This window comes from Podarcis filfolensis (assembly GCF_964270895.1).
Source record: "Podarcis filfolensis genome assembly, chromosome: 1".
Taxonomy (NCBI): domain Eukaryota; kingdom Metazoa; phylum Chordata; class Lepidosauria; order Squamata; family Lacertidae; genus Podarcis; species Podarcis filfolensis.
In genome coordinates, this window is record NC_139604.1 from 86,163,944 (window position 1) to 86,177,636 (window position 13,693).

The following is a 13,693-nucleotide window of genomic DNA, read 5'->3' on the forward strand; positions in this document are numbered from 1 at the left end:
TAGGTAACAAGGGAAGGAAGTATTCCTAAACTGGAGGAGAGTGGATTCTTTCAGGCATTGATTGTACCTCAAATGTCCGAGATGGAATGTGTGAGCAGGCAGACTAATGGTATTTAATTTTATTTGTCAACTAGTAAGTAACTTGTGCACATATTTGCATGGCTGTCACAATGGACCCTAAATCCCACAGCAGAAACTAACTTTGCATCTTAAACCAAGTCAAGTGTTACTAGGTGATTTCTCATCCCATCTGCCTTGGACAAGGAAAGCAAAGAACCTCCATTTGGTGTTGAGTAAATGGGCACCAAACAAGTCATCAACCCAATATTTTACCAGTGTGGAGAAATGTCTTCAGTGTATTTCATGGATGATCATTAGTCCCAAAGTTCATTTTAAGAAATATAGTTTATATTTTATTTCAGAGAGCTGGTGCTTCATTATGAAATGATTCGTGTGCAGAAGCACTTAACATGTATATTTTATTTTTAACAAGCAGCAAACAACAGCAAGATTTCCCTTTCATATAGAATTCTTGTAGGAAAATCATTGGAACTTTCACTGGCTTGTGGTCGTGTTGTCTGACAGCAGCCCTCCATTTTGTGGGCCTGTTTAATTATTTGAAGGCTGCGTACTTCCCTTCTCCAGGACAACTTCCTTGTTTTTTTGCTTTGTTTAAAGTAGTCACACCTATTCCCCATGCTCTCCATGCCACAAAGCTGCTACTTTCATTATGGCAGGAACCAGAGATTACTGGTGGGTCAAGGTCCTGGGCTTCCAATTAACTAGACAGGCAGGTGTCATGGCATTCCTCTTCCCCCGCCCCACAAACATTTAAGAAAGCAGGAGTGCAAATGCCATGAATATTTTACCAGCTGCTCCCTGGATTCCTTCAACTCATTTCTATCCTGAGTTGTTTTCATATTACCGTCAGAGAGAGACGGGTGAGTTGTCAAAAGCTTATTAAGTCATTTGCTGCTTTCTCTCACAACAGGATTTTCTTTTTTTTTTAAAAAAAAGTTTCTAAACTGCATAGTGTTGTATTTCTTTTTCTACAGAAGGTAAAATATATAAGTGCATAAAGTCAATTAAATAGAATTACCTTAGAAGCAATTCAATAAAATGCCATATTTTATGTTGCATGAACTGAATGTGTGGATTTGGGTAAGTATCTCCTGGCATTGCTTTCTGCTGCTCTTAACAAGTGCCAGAAAGAAGAAGTTGATACATTGGCCATGTTTGGCTGCATTCAGAGCTCTAGAAATTTACAATAGCCTCTGCCAAGCTGTTGCTCTACAGAGGTTTTGCACTACAACTCCCAGCGGTGGCTGGGGCTGATGGGAATTGTAGTTGAGAACATCTGCAGGGTACCAGTTGGGCAAAGGTGAGTTCAGGGGAATAGCTGGAAATCAGAAATCAGTTGTACTGTGTTAAATATTGGTTTCTCTCTGGGCTTTATGAATGCAGCCTCAGTATCAAACACTGTTGAAGAGCTTTGGTGGCACCTTTTGCCATAATAAATGTATTGGTCTTAGGGTGCTGTGGGACACTTCTTTTCGCTGGAAGAAACGTGGCCACCCTTCTGGAAATCTGTAGTATCTGAAATGCATCAGGACTCTGCAATTTGCAACACAGAAGTGCTACATATATGATTTCTTTCTACATTCAGAATTGGCATGCTCCAACCTCTTGCAGAAACAGCTTTAGGCCAGTTTCACAGTGGGAAAGAGTTCTAGCTTACTGGTAGAGTGCCTGTTGCACCTGCAAAAGGCTCCTTGCAGATTCCATATCCAGGTTGGGTCTGAAATGACACTTGTCTTAAATCAAGGAGAGCCTCTGCCAATCAGTGTAAACCAGGAGTAACCCTCCATTTGGTGAATGGTCAACCTGGACTTGTATGACCAATGATCAGGGATGATGGCTATTGCGGTACAATATGAGTTTGACCAAACTTCGGGAGGCAGTGGAAGACAGGAGTGCCTGGAGTGCCCTGGTACATGGGGTCACGAAGAGTAGGACACGACTAAACAACAACAACATCTGGAGAGTAGCCTGCTAGTTGCCCACAATATCGACAGTACTGAGCCAGGTGGATCAATAGTCTTGACTTGATATCCATTCGTTTCTTATGCTCCCAGCCCTGGCTCATTCTGATCTAGCTTCAAATATTGCTCAGCTTGGTGCTATTGGGCATCCCTGTGCACTTTCCATTGAAATTAATAACAAGAGCCTGCCAAGTCAGGCCAATGGCCCATCTAATCCATCATTCAGCTCTCACAGCAGCTAGCCAGGTGCCTAGAGGAAGCCTGAAAGCAGAACCTGAGCGCAACAGCCCTCTCTCCACTTGTGACTCCAAGCAACTCCTATTTACTGACTCTGGCAGTGGGAGTCTAGCCATTAGGGCTAGCAGGCACTGTCAAACAATGTCCACGAATTTGCCTAATTCTCTTTTAAAACCACCTGAGTTGGTGGCCGTCGCTGCCTCTTATGGGAGCGATTTTAACTGCTCTGTTAGTTTCTTTTGCTTCATTGGTTAGCCCTGAGTTCTAATATTATGAGATGTGGGGGAATCATAGAGTTGAAAGAGGCCCTGAGGATCATCTAGTCCAACCCCCTGCAATGCAGGAATATGCAGTTGTCAAATACGGGGATTGAACCTTGGCGTTATCAGCACCATGCTCTAACCAACTGAGCTATCCAGGCCCTCCAGACCTTTCCCACTTTCTCTATGCCTGCATAATTTTACGTACCTCTACCATATTCTCTCTTACCTTTTCCCTAAACTGAAAAGCCGCAGACACCAAATCCCATTTATTACAACTGGGTTGGTGCAAAATATATTTGTCTTCCCTTCTAGGATCTGTTCACACCGCACCTTATCTTTCTCTCCGCTCACCATTGTATCCCAGTGGCCTCTTCCTTCCATGGTGACACAGCTTGCCCTTCTGCCTCCCTGCAACTCCTCTCCCACGTGGGTCAAGTGACCTAGATTGGGAAACTCTTGGCACTGAAGCTGCCCTAACCTCTCAACCTCTTGGTGGAGGCAGCTGTTGTAGGTTTAGGCGGCTATTCTGCTGAGGCCAGCAAAAGAGCCTCCACATGGTCGGGAGTGCAGGCATGCTGCCCAGTCAGTACTTATTGACAAAGGGGCCTCTGAGGGTCTTTGTGTTCCTGCAGGGACAGCTGCCTGAGTGCCTGCCCATCCCTCTTCCTTGCTCTCCCCCCAGTGCACCCCTTCGCTGATCGGAACAAAATCCCTGCCCCAGGCGCTTGAGCTCCCTAGAATTCCTCAGTTAATGCGGCATAATTGCTACCAGACCTGCACAGGGCTGGAAATGCTGCAGGAAGATTGGAACCAGACTCTGGGGCAGGCGAAGATCCCTTGGGCAGACAGCGTGCAGGGCAGTGCCCAGCTAACCTGGGTCAAAGTGCGGGTTGAGTCTCCAGGGGTCCCAGAGGAGCTCATTCAGGATTGGTCCCAAAGCCATGAAAACTAGACAGAGAGTCGCCCTCTTCAGATCCATCCCATTACTTTGGCCGAGTGATGCATCCATTTCCTTTTGCCCAGGGAACCCTCTAATCATAGGAAAGGATCATTTGTAGGCTCCTGTGGGGGCAGTTTTCCTGCCTCGACCCAGCAGAAGAAGCTTGCAAAGTTTACTCAGCACATTCCATGCTGGAGAGGAAAAGTTGGGCGTCCTTGTCAATCGGCAATGATTCTTGCACTCAACCAGGAACTTCTCATAAACCATTGGGCTTTGGGGATGGGGCTGATGGAAGATGGAGCCTTGTGACACTGAGAGGGCTACAGAGCCCCATCCTTGTTTCATAATTTCAAATTTAATCCACCCTATGCCTAAACTGCTTGCATGTGAGTATTGAAAGAGGACAAAAAAAAATGACCCAAAGAGCTAATATATTTACTTCAATTACTTTATTGGTTTAAGTGGGGCCGGCTGTTAGTTGTAACAATTAAAAAAACCTGCAAGGCATTTGGGGCAACATGATGCAAATTATTCTAAAGGCAGTGGCAGTATGGCTGCCTCCCCAGCAGAATGAAGCAGCAGCCTTTGGCCAACTACAATGGCGTCTCGCAGGCTGAGAGTCCTTCACCATGAGACGGAGACTTCCGTGCCTGTGTACACTGGCCCAGTCTATGCCAGGTCCTTGATCTGCATTTCTCGCTGACGTGCCTGAGGGTGCAGACACCCTCTGGTCTCTGGAGAAACTGAGCAACAGCTGGAATGGGTTGTTCTGTGCTGGACATCATGAATATCCTGGGATTTAGGCTGTACACTTTACACTGGAGCCCACATGCTGAGGACTCCATGACGACACTGACTAGAAGGGAGGTTAAGTCCATTTACAAAGCTCGGTGGCTATCTTCTTGATATGCCCACAGGCACTTGGAACAGAAGCAAGCGGGGAGGTCTCTAGTTTCCCTCCCCCAGCCCCTATAAGCAGGGATGAAGAAACTGCAGCCCTCCAGCAGTTGCTGCACTACAACTCCCATCATCCTTGACCATTGTCCATGCTGGCTGCAGCTGATGGGAGCTGGAGTCCAACATCATGATGAGGGTCACCTGTTGCCTATTCCTACCCTACAGAGGAGTCTTTCCCAACCATGGGTTCCCAGACGGTCTCAGACTACATCTCCCATTATCCCCGACCACTGGGCTAGGAATGATGGGAGTTGTAGTCCAACAACATCTTGGAACCCAAGCTTGAGAAAGGCTTCTATAGAGGAACCAAAAATCTCTTCGGTAAAGGGCATCTCCCTTAACCAGGTCCTTGGAGCCAGGAGGACACTGTGGTGCAGCTGGCATCTAAAAAAAAGCAACCCAAAATGAAGGGAAACCCTGTTTACATTAAAAGAGGCTACATGGCCTTTGAAAGTCTCCCCAGTACAGGAATATCCCGCTATCGCAGATGCCTGGTGCAACGTTATCCTCCAAGGGCCTTGTCAAACATTAGCCGCCTCAAGGACAGTCGCTCTTCACATCGACACAAATACCTTTGTAGAAGCATTTCCCTTGGCATGTGGTCAAAAATGTCACAGTGCTGACTCTGTCTCTGTGCGTGCGCACATGTGCCGTTTGCGATTTTTTATTGTTCAAAACAACTCAGGTGTGTCATTGTTTCAAGGTAGGAGTGAGTCCCTCCGTTCAGCAGGCTGGCTGGCGGGCACAGCTGCCGGCCACGGGGAGACAAGATGGAGTCAGCACAGGATGAAAGTTCCTTAGGAAGCCTCTTAAGCAGGCAGGTTTGGTTCCAGCTGTAGAATACTCTCCCTGAGGGGAACAAATCCCACTGGAAACTCAACCGGGAAAAGGGCTAGGATGTATGAAAGGGATTAAGTGTGCCTTGGCTGGTCATCTAGTCTGAGCATGCCCAGCCTAGGGCTCCAAGCAGAATCCACTGCCAGCTTGGTGGCTGGCGATGAGACAGTCCCCTTCTGCCTGCACATTCATAGTTTATGATTTTGTTAGCATTGCTGAACCTTCCCATTCTCTCTCTCTCTCTCTCTCTCTCTCTCTCTCTCTCTCTCACACACACACACACACACTCATACACACCACAAGTGCAAAACCACCAAGACATCCATGGAAGGGAATAACTTCCATTTACATGTTTGTGTGTCCCACTTAGCACATCAGCATCAGAAGGGGACACTGCTTTTATCTAGTGATATCAAAGGTTAATGGAAGTTCAGCCAGCATTTCAGGAGGAACAAGGCAGGGAGTGGGATCCACGAAGTCTGTCCATGACGCCTTATTGCAGCATCCAGTCCCTGACTTATTTCTCCTTCGTTTTCTGGAGAAGCGCAGTCAGGGGTCGTAGAGGCGCAAGGACTGCTTTGTTACTTGAAGGCCGATCAGGATTAAAAGGGTTGTGTCTTATCTCTGGTTTTAGTTTTGCATTTGGTGAAAGGCTCCCTCTGGAATCCAGTGACACAGTTGCAGCAGTACATCTGTCTGGTTGGAGAATAAAAGAACAAGTCTCCACAACACCTTGCTTCCAGATTATCTTGCCGTGCCGATGTTCCTGTACTGACACATGAGAAGGTGCTTAAAGGTTTTCTTGAAGGTGGCGTTGCAAAGAGCGTAACAAGCTGGGTTGATGGTACTGTTGACATAGCACAGCCAGTACCCGATATACCAGACTGTGTCAGGGACACAATAATCGCAGAAGGTATTAATGAGGACCATCACATTGTAAGGCGTCCATGTCAGGATGAAGGCCAGTAAGATGGCAAAGATGGTTCTGGTGACTTTCTTCTCCCGGGCTGCCATTTGACGCTTCTTCCTGACCTGACTCCTGGCAATGCTAGCAAATTTCCTGGCAACGTTCGCCGGGCGGCTGTTGGACAAGGTGATTGGAGTGGAGCTGGCTTCTTTGTCTGGGACAATCTCAATGGCAGTGACACATTCAGTTCCGGTTTGCTTTGTGACAATCTTAATTTTGGACCACTTGGAGGCAGGGTTAAGCCGTGTCGGGGCTGGGCTCTGCCCCAGATCAGCTGGTGCAATTTCCAGCACTGGCTTCTCTTTGTTGGTCTGGGTGATGCTCACCGTGCTGGATTCATTGGACGTCTCCTTCTCCTCCTGGTGGCCAGTGGTCTCTGACTGCTGTAAGGGCTGCTCTTCTACTTTCCCGTTTTTTGCCTCCTCCTTCACCTCTGCCGCTTTCTTCGGAGAGTTGTTGTTATTCTGCTTGACCAGAGGGCTCTTCAGGAAGCCAAGTGACTTGGACTTCTTCTCCTTCTTGCTCTCAGGCTTGTGTCTTCTGATGCGGCTCCGGCTGGCCAGCGAAATGTGGATGTAGAGCACAGTCATGATGACCACGGGGAGGTAGAAAGCCGCGATGGCTGTGCCAAAGGTCACCGCCGGGTTGGAGAGGAACTGGATGTAACACTGCTCTTTCTCAACTGTCCTCTCCCCAACAATGAACTGCCAAAACAAGATGGCGGGCGCCCAGAGGATAAAGGACAATATCCAAGCGACTGCAATCATCAGCCCTGCCATTTTGGTTGTCCGCCTAGCTGGGTAGGTCAGGGGCTTGGTGACACAGAAGTAGCGGTCAAAACTGATGATGAGCAAGTTCATGACAGAGGCGTTGCTCACCACGTAGTCCAGAGCCAGCCAGAGGTCACAGACCACAGCCCCTAGTGGCCAATAGCCCTTGATAATGTAGACTGTGTAGAGGTTCATGGAAAAGACTCCAATTATCAGGTCAGCACAGGCCAAGCTGAAGAGGAAGTAGTTGTTTACAGTCTGAAGCTGGCGGTTCACTTTGATAGACAGCATGACCAAGATATTCCCTACCACGGTGACAAGGCTAAGCGACCCTGTGACGGTGGCTATGAAGACCATCTCCACCGTCTTATACTTGGGGGTGTCCTCCTTCGTGAAGTTGTCATTGGTGAAGTTGGGCATCTTTATCAGCTGAGAAGACAAGTTGTATGCAGAATCTGCAGAAAGAGAGGCAGGGAGAGAAAGACATTGAAGAAATATTATGCATCTGCAACACTCGGTCAGGAACGACAGTGTGGTGCAAGCCTTAAAGGGTCAGATGAGAACTGGGGAGACCCAGGTTTGGATCCCCACTCAGTAATGAAGCTCATACCTTGGCCCTGTTGACTAACTAGTCCAGGCTTTAAGATATGGAACAATACCTTGTTGAAAGGTATCTGTGCACTTCCATCTCCTAGACTTGGTCTGTGTTTGAAGCACATGACTTCCCCCTTCCAAAATCCTGGGAACTGTAGTTTGTGAAGGCTGCAAGGAACTGTAGCACTCTGGGGGCTAGTTCCTGGGATTTTGTGGGTGATGCCATGGGCTTTAAAGGTCTAGTGTGTATGCCGCCTCAGAAAACATTTCCACCTGGCCAGCCTACAGAGCAATAGATAAAGCAAACCTGAACGTTACTACCAGGAAGTTGTAGGAGAGCGCTAAGCAAACTGGGAAAGAAGCCAGTGTCCTGTTCCACCTCTGGACGGATTGTCAGCTCAGCCAGAACAGCCGTGTCTCTTCAAAGCCCAGCATTTTCCCAGGCCTGTGTTATCTTTAACCCATGTCTGAAAAATCCTTCTGTACTGTTTCCATCTGCCCCCAAATCTCTCCGGCCCTCTCCAAGGGAGCTATTTATGGCAGCAGCTTGACTGGTGGAATGGGGCAGCCTCAGAAGGAGCTCATAACCTTTTTCAAATTATTTCATGAGTTTATGTAGATGCACGGAGCTCCAGAGAAAACAAGTGAGATTGGGGAGGGGGGTTGTGACCATCTAATAGGCCTGTGGATCCTGCATTCTGTAAGGTTTTGCTGAGGGGAGCCCACCCTCTGCTGGATATTCTTGGTATTGTACCATTGCAGTCAGCAGCCCGAAGACTTCTGCAAAGGGCGCCTCTTTTCCAGCAGAGTGTACCCTTATAGAAGACTTTTCCTAGGCCTGGGGACACATTCTGTGCAAGTTGGAGAAATGTTCCCTGTTTGCCTGTGATACAGCGTTTGGCTTAGCTTGCAGTAGAGTGTAGGCCACCTTAGCCACTTAAAATGAGTCAGCTTCCCTAAATTGTGTGCAGACAGTCTGTCAAGGCTTGTGGAATGCCCCATGGGACCCGTGGGATTTTACTGGTACTTTCAGCATGGCTGCAAATGCTTTTGGGGAGCAATTGCCTAGATTTCCTACAGAGGCGGTTTTAAGGTGGAGCGACCAGTGCAGTCACAGTGGGAGCCACAATGCAGGGGCACGAAAACAACACAGCAGGGTGGAGCATGAGAGGCAGGGGGAGCTGAATTTCAACATCGCATAGGGCACTGCTGAAATTTGGGAGCCCAAAGTCCACCACTGTTTCTTTGCACTGTCGCACTCAGTGCACCACATTACACCATTCCTGGCTTAAGAGGGAAGCACGCTTGTGCAAATCCTTTTTCTCCTTCCTGTCTTATCAAATGCACTGTGGACTGCATTAGGGCTGCCATATGTCCAGAATTCCCAAGACATAACCGGAATACTGCAGTCGGCAGCAGTGGCCAGGCGGAAATCAGCTCCACCCTAAAAAGTCCAGGAAAATCCAGACATTTAGCAGCCCATGCCGATTTCCCATAAAAATAGCTCCAAAATGGCATATTCTGTTTTGCAATTTTGCCAAGAAAAGCTCAACAACTTACTAATCTGGGGGTCCCTTTCAAATGTTCAGTTGCCCCAGGGGCAGAGTGTCTGCATTTTCTTCCGGCCTTCCTAGGAATAAAAGAATCATAGAGTCGGAAGGGACCCCAAGGGTCATTCCTAGTCGAACCCCCTGCAATGTAGGAATCTTCGATAAGGGAGGCACAAGTTCCTCCTTACTGAGGGGTTGGGAATCTGTGATTGCAGCTGTTGGTAGACTGCCCCTGCCAGCATGGTCAATGGGCAGGTCTGATGGCAGTTATAGTCCCAAAACGTTGGTGGGGGCACCAGGTTGGGAAAAGTTGCTTCATATCAATGTTCTGATCATTAATATATTTACTCAGAAGGAAGTCACACTGGTTTCAATATTGTTTCCGTCCATAGTTTATGTGCAAAAATGTAATGAAAATAAATATTACAAAAATAAGGCTCGCATACAAATGTTTAAGACTGCAGCCTTAATTCTAATTCCAATTTAAGATTCTATTTTCATTATTATTTGTCTTCCCCAGGTGCTTCTAAAATTCAAGAGAACAATAAGAGGAAGCCTCCTTGGTCTGTCTTGGAGAAGCAGGATCTGAGTGGGTAGAAAGGATTGCTTTTAGCAGCGGCATAACAGAACTTACAGCTCAACGGGGGGGGGGGGGGCGGATTTCTGAGCATAGCGATGCAGCGATGGAAAGTTTTACCTGTTGAATTTCTGCATGTTATGCAGCTCTTAAAGGCGTAGGAATGTTGGCAGAAAAAAGGGAGCAAGCAATCATAGGTACCAGGTTGCATCAGAGGTCTCTTGACAAATAGTTCTGAAATATACTCAGAGTCACAAAGTGATTTCATGCTCTTTATTCAGCTCATAGTGGTGAGGAGGAATGAATGAAAGTCCCCTCAAAGTATCTGCTTTATATACATTATTTACACAATGGGCTGCACATGATTGGCTAATTCCGGAATTCTACTGTAAGCCAATCAGGTTGTGGATTCACTTCTATCTGGAGCATGCTTGGGTGGTTCCTGCCAACAATCATACTGCTGCATTGTTCTAGGACCAATCAGACTGCTGCATTCTGAATCCTATTGTTCTAGGACCAATCAGACTGCTGCCTTTTGGATCCTATTGTTCTAGGACCAATCAGACTGCTGCAGTTTGGATCCTATTCAACTCAGTACATAACAAGTTCAGTAAAATAATCAAGATCACTCAAGTAAGTGACTCATAAGTCAGGCTAGTGAAGCAAGTAAGAATAATATTAATAGTATTCCCTGTTCAGAGAGAGAGAAGGAGGCAACTCTGAGGTGAAAAGGGCAGGCGGGGGGGGGGGGGCAAAATGGCGATGAAACAAATACTGTATTGAAAGGATAGGTGAAATCTACCTCTAGACAAGGTTACATCTATTTACTCTAAATTCAGCTGGGACTGAATGAGTTATTATTGTTATTCTTGATTAAATTTAAATGGCTGCCTATCAATAAACCTCCTCCGGTAGCTTACAAAACACACAAAAACAAAAATTTCATACTATGTTTATAAATACAAAGTTCAGTAAGTAAAACAACCAAAATCAGTAGCAATTGGTGCGATGCAGCGACAGGTCTTTCATTTGCCCTCGCTGATTAAAATTGGCACCCACCAGTTAATCAGCCAAAGTTTTAGTCTGTTAATCTACCAATTGAACCAATTAAACCCTGCAGTCCTAGTTGAAAAATTCTCGCCCGATCAGAAAAGCAATTTGACTATTCCATCACATACATGAACAAGCCTTTGCAAGATAATTCCAAATTTTGACAGGGGGGAAGGCGGAGGGAGGGAGGGAGGGAGGGAGGGAGGGAGAGAGAGAGAGAGAGAGAGAGAGAGAGTCTCTGAGACAGTCTGTGTCACTTCACTGCCTAGAAGTGGCTGCCGTTTCTAGGTCAGCTTCTCAGCCTGAAGCTACCAATTATCTCCTCCGGCCCTGGCCAGGTTCTGCAGATTTTAATAGGACAATGAAATCCTTGCTCTGTAAACCGGCAGCTCCCCCATTTCCACAAGCTCCTCCAGAGATGGCTTCAGTGTATCATCCTTGCACAATCCCCATGTGATGGGAAACAGTTCTGACAGCCTGAGGCTGTTTCCTTCTCTCTCCTCAACCTCCCAAGCCACCCAAGGCCCCGTAGCTGGAATAAATGAAGGATGAACTCCATTCGGAGGCAGCCTGAGAGAAAGCTGGTGATACAGCACCATATCCTACCCTAGTTAAGTTTTTCCACACAGTGAGATTAGGATGGAGAAGATGTTGTGGATGAGACCAGGCTGTGTGGGCAATAATAAAACATTAGCAAATCCTTTCTACTTATTAGCCTGGTTTAATAAGACAATGTTTTGTGAAGTCAAAACAGAACTGAACAATATATATAAGAAGACTCCAAGTGGAAATATCCTGTTTTGTGACAAGAATGTTTCAGTTACAAGACAGCTTATTATACTTGGGCAGTGGAAAGCTAGGTTTGAATCTGCCAAAAAGCCAACAGAATGCCTTTAAGCTAAGTCACTATCTCTAGGCCTAGACAACCTCGCAAGGCTGTTAAGAGGATAAAATGAGCACTTTGAAATAGGACTGGGTAGAAATATGAAGGAGGGAGGGAGCGAGGAGATCATGGGAATTTGGTTTGTTGATTAATTTCTGGCTACAGAATATAATTTTTGTTGAGATGGAGGCTAGATCGTTTTCTTCTTCTGCCAAAGGTAGAAGCAGTGAAAGTATTGGGAGAAATGTAAGTCAGCAAGCCAACTTTTGTGAAAAGCCCCTTTTTCATCAGAATCAACTGGAATTCAGATGCAGTTTCTTTTTACTTTTCGAGTAATGGCTTCTTCATGCCATAATGCCAAACCATAATTAAAACAAACTGAGCTTCATAAGCCGACATCAGGCAATGAACAAATCATAGCTAAGCTGCTGTGGTTTGGATGCTCGAATAAACCATGGCTTAATACACTATATAATGCACTATAGTTTAACAAACCATTGCTTAGCATTATGTGCTAACCAAGCCAGTGGGACTGGCTTCTGAGTCTTAGCCTTGCATGGCACAAAGGGAGCATTCTGGTGAGCTGAAATAAAACATCAACAAATCAGTTTCTCCCTCTTCTCTCTCACGTGTGCGTCTTCTGTTTGTGACATTTCCTTAACCCTGACCATTTCCCTTTGCCCCCAATGTCATTCATCCCATTTCTTGTGTCTCTTTCCCCTGTTTACTGCTGTCTGGCATATCTGTAGAGTGCAAGGGCCCAGGAGAAATTGCAGATCTGACGCAATGATGTTTTGAAAAAGGTTCTCTGGGCATGATAATCATTGGGAGCAATAAAGATAGATGCCAATTGGATTTGCTCCTCGCCACTCTTCTGGAGAGGTCAGCAGATGGCTTCGCAGACACACTTTGACCAGTAATCTGGGACAAACTCAATTTCTGTCCTCCTCATCCCCTACCTCCCACCTTTGTGTTCTACAGATGGTTTGGCTTCCTCTATGGTTGTGTTCACACTGCTCTTTGCTCTGCCTCCACCATATCTATCCTGTCATTTCTTACGAAATTCTGAGTTTTGATGCGTTTCCCCTCCAAACCAGCTTTGCCAAATTGAGAAAGAAGAACAACCTGGCTGCGTGTAAAGCAGGTAATGGATTCACAGCCTATATATTGCCATCACCTTCGTGGCCTTGTTACACCTGGGAGGTAAGATTGAGCAGTATGGTTCAAGAAAAGAAATCAAAAAGTATGCCTGATAATAAGTGTTGGAAATGTAAAGAGACTGAAGGTACATTCTTTCACCTTTGGTGGACATGCCCAAGGATTAAGGCTTTCTGGGAAATGATTTATAATGAAATGAAAAAGGTATTTAAATATACCTTCCTGAAGAAACCAGAGGCCTTTCTCCTGGGTATGGTCGGCCAATTGGTGCCAAAGAAGGACAGAACATTTTTTATGTATGCTACAACAGCAGCAAGAATACTCATCGCAAAGTATTGGAAGACACAAGATCTACCCACCGTGGAAGAAAGGCAGATGAAAGTGATAGACTATATGGGACTGGCAGAAATGACCGGCAGAATTCGAGACCAGGGAAAAGAGACTGCGGAAGAAGATTGGAAGAAATTTAAGGACTATCTTAAGAAACATTGTAAAATTATTGAAGGCTAGAACGATGTTGATTCAGAAATTAAGGGGTTAAAAGCTGTAATGATTATGTGATTAAGAAAAGAAAGGCTAAAAATTATATAGAAATTAGGGGAAGGATTTGCTGAATTGACTTAATTAGAGAATGGAATACAGAAAGGGGAGGTATGAGGAGGTCGGGAAAGTAAGTTTTATGAATATAAGGGATGGAAATTATACTTGTTTTGTATGTGTTCTGTTTGGATTGTATGTATTTTTATTGTTTTTGTTTTTTATTGTTCTGTTTTTTCTGTTTTATATAAATTCCTAAACCTTAATAAATATATTATTAAAAAAAAGAAATCAAAAAGTAAAAGAGGCTATTACTGGGTGGGAAAATGGG

The 13,693-nt window shown here is 45.7% G+C and overlaps 1 protein-coding gene across 2 annotated transcripts in view; it reads right to left on the reverse strand.

Moving 5' to 3' along the window:
- Nucleotides 1-3,933: 3,933 nt before the first annotated feature.
- The window catches only part of CHRM4 (cholinergic receptor muscarinic 4), a 48,882-nt gene continuing 39,122 nt past the window's right edge, over nucleotides 3,934-13,693 (reverse strand). Inside the window, exons 2-3 of one of the 2 annotated variants that reach the window (XR_014545050.1) lie at nucleotides 4,706-7,468; nucleotides 3,934-4,650 (exon numbers count right to left, since the gene is read on the reverse strand). Coding sequence is in view for 1 of the 2 variants with exons in the window: in XM_083602509.1 (XP_083458635.1) it covers nucleotides 6,021-7,468 (1,448 nt within the window). In the remaining variant the exon portion in view is untranslated. Of the gene's footprint in view, nucleotides 7,469-13,693 lie in introns of both variants that reach the window. The other variant, XM_083602509.1, reaches the window with a different exon arrangement.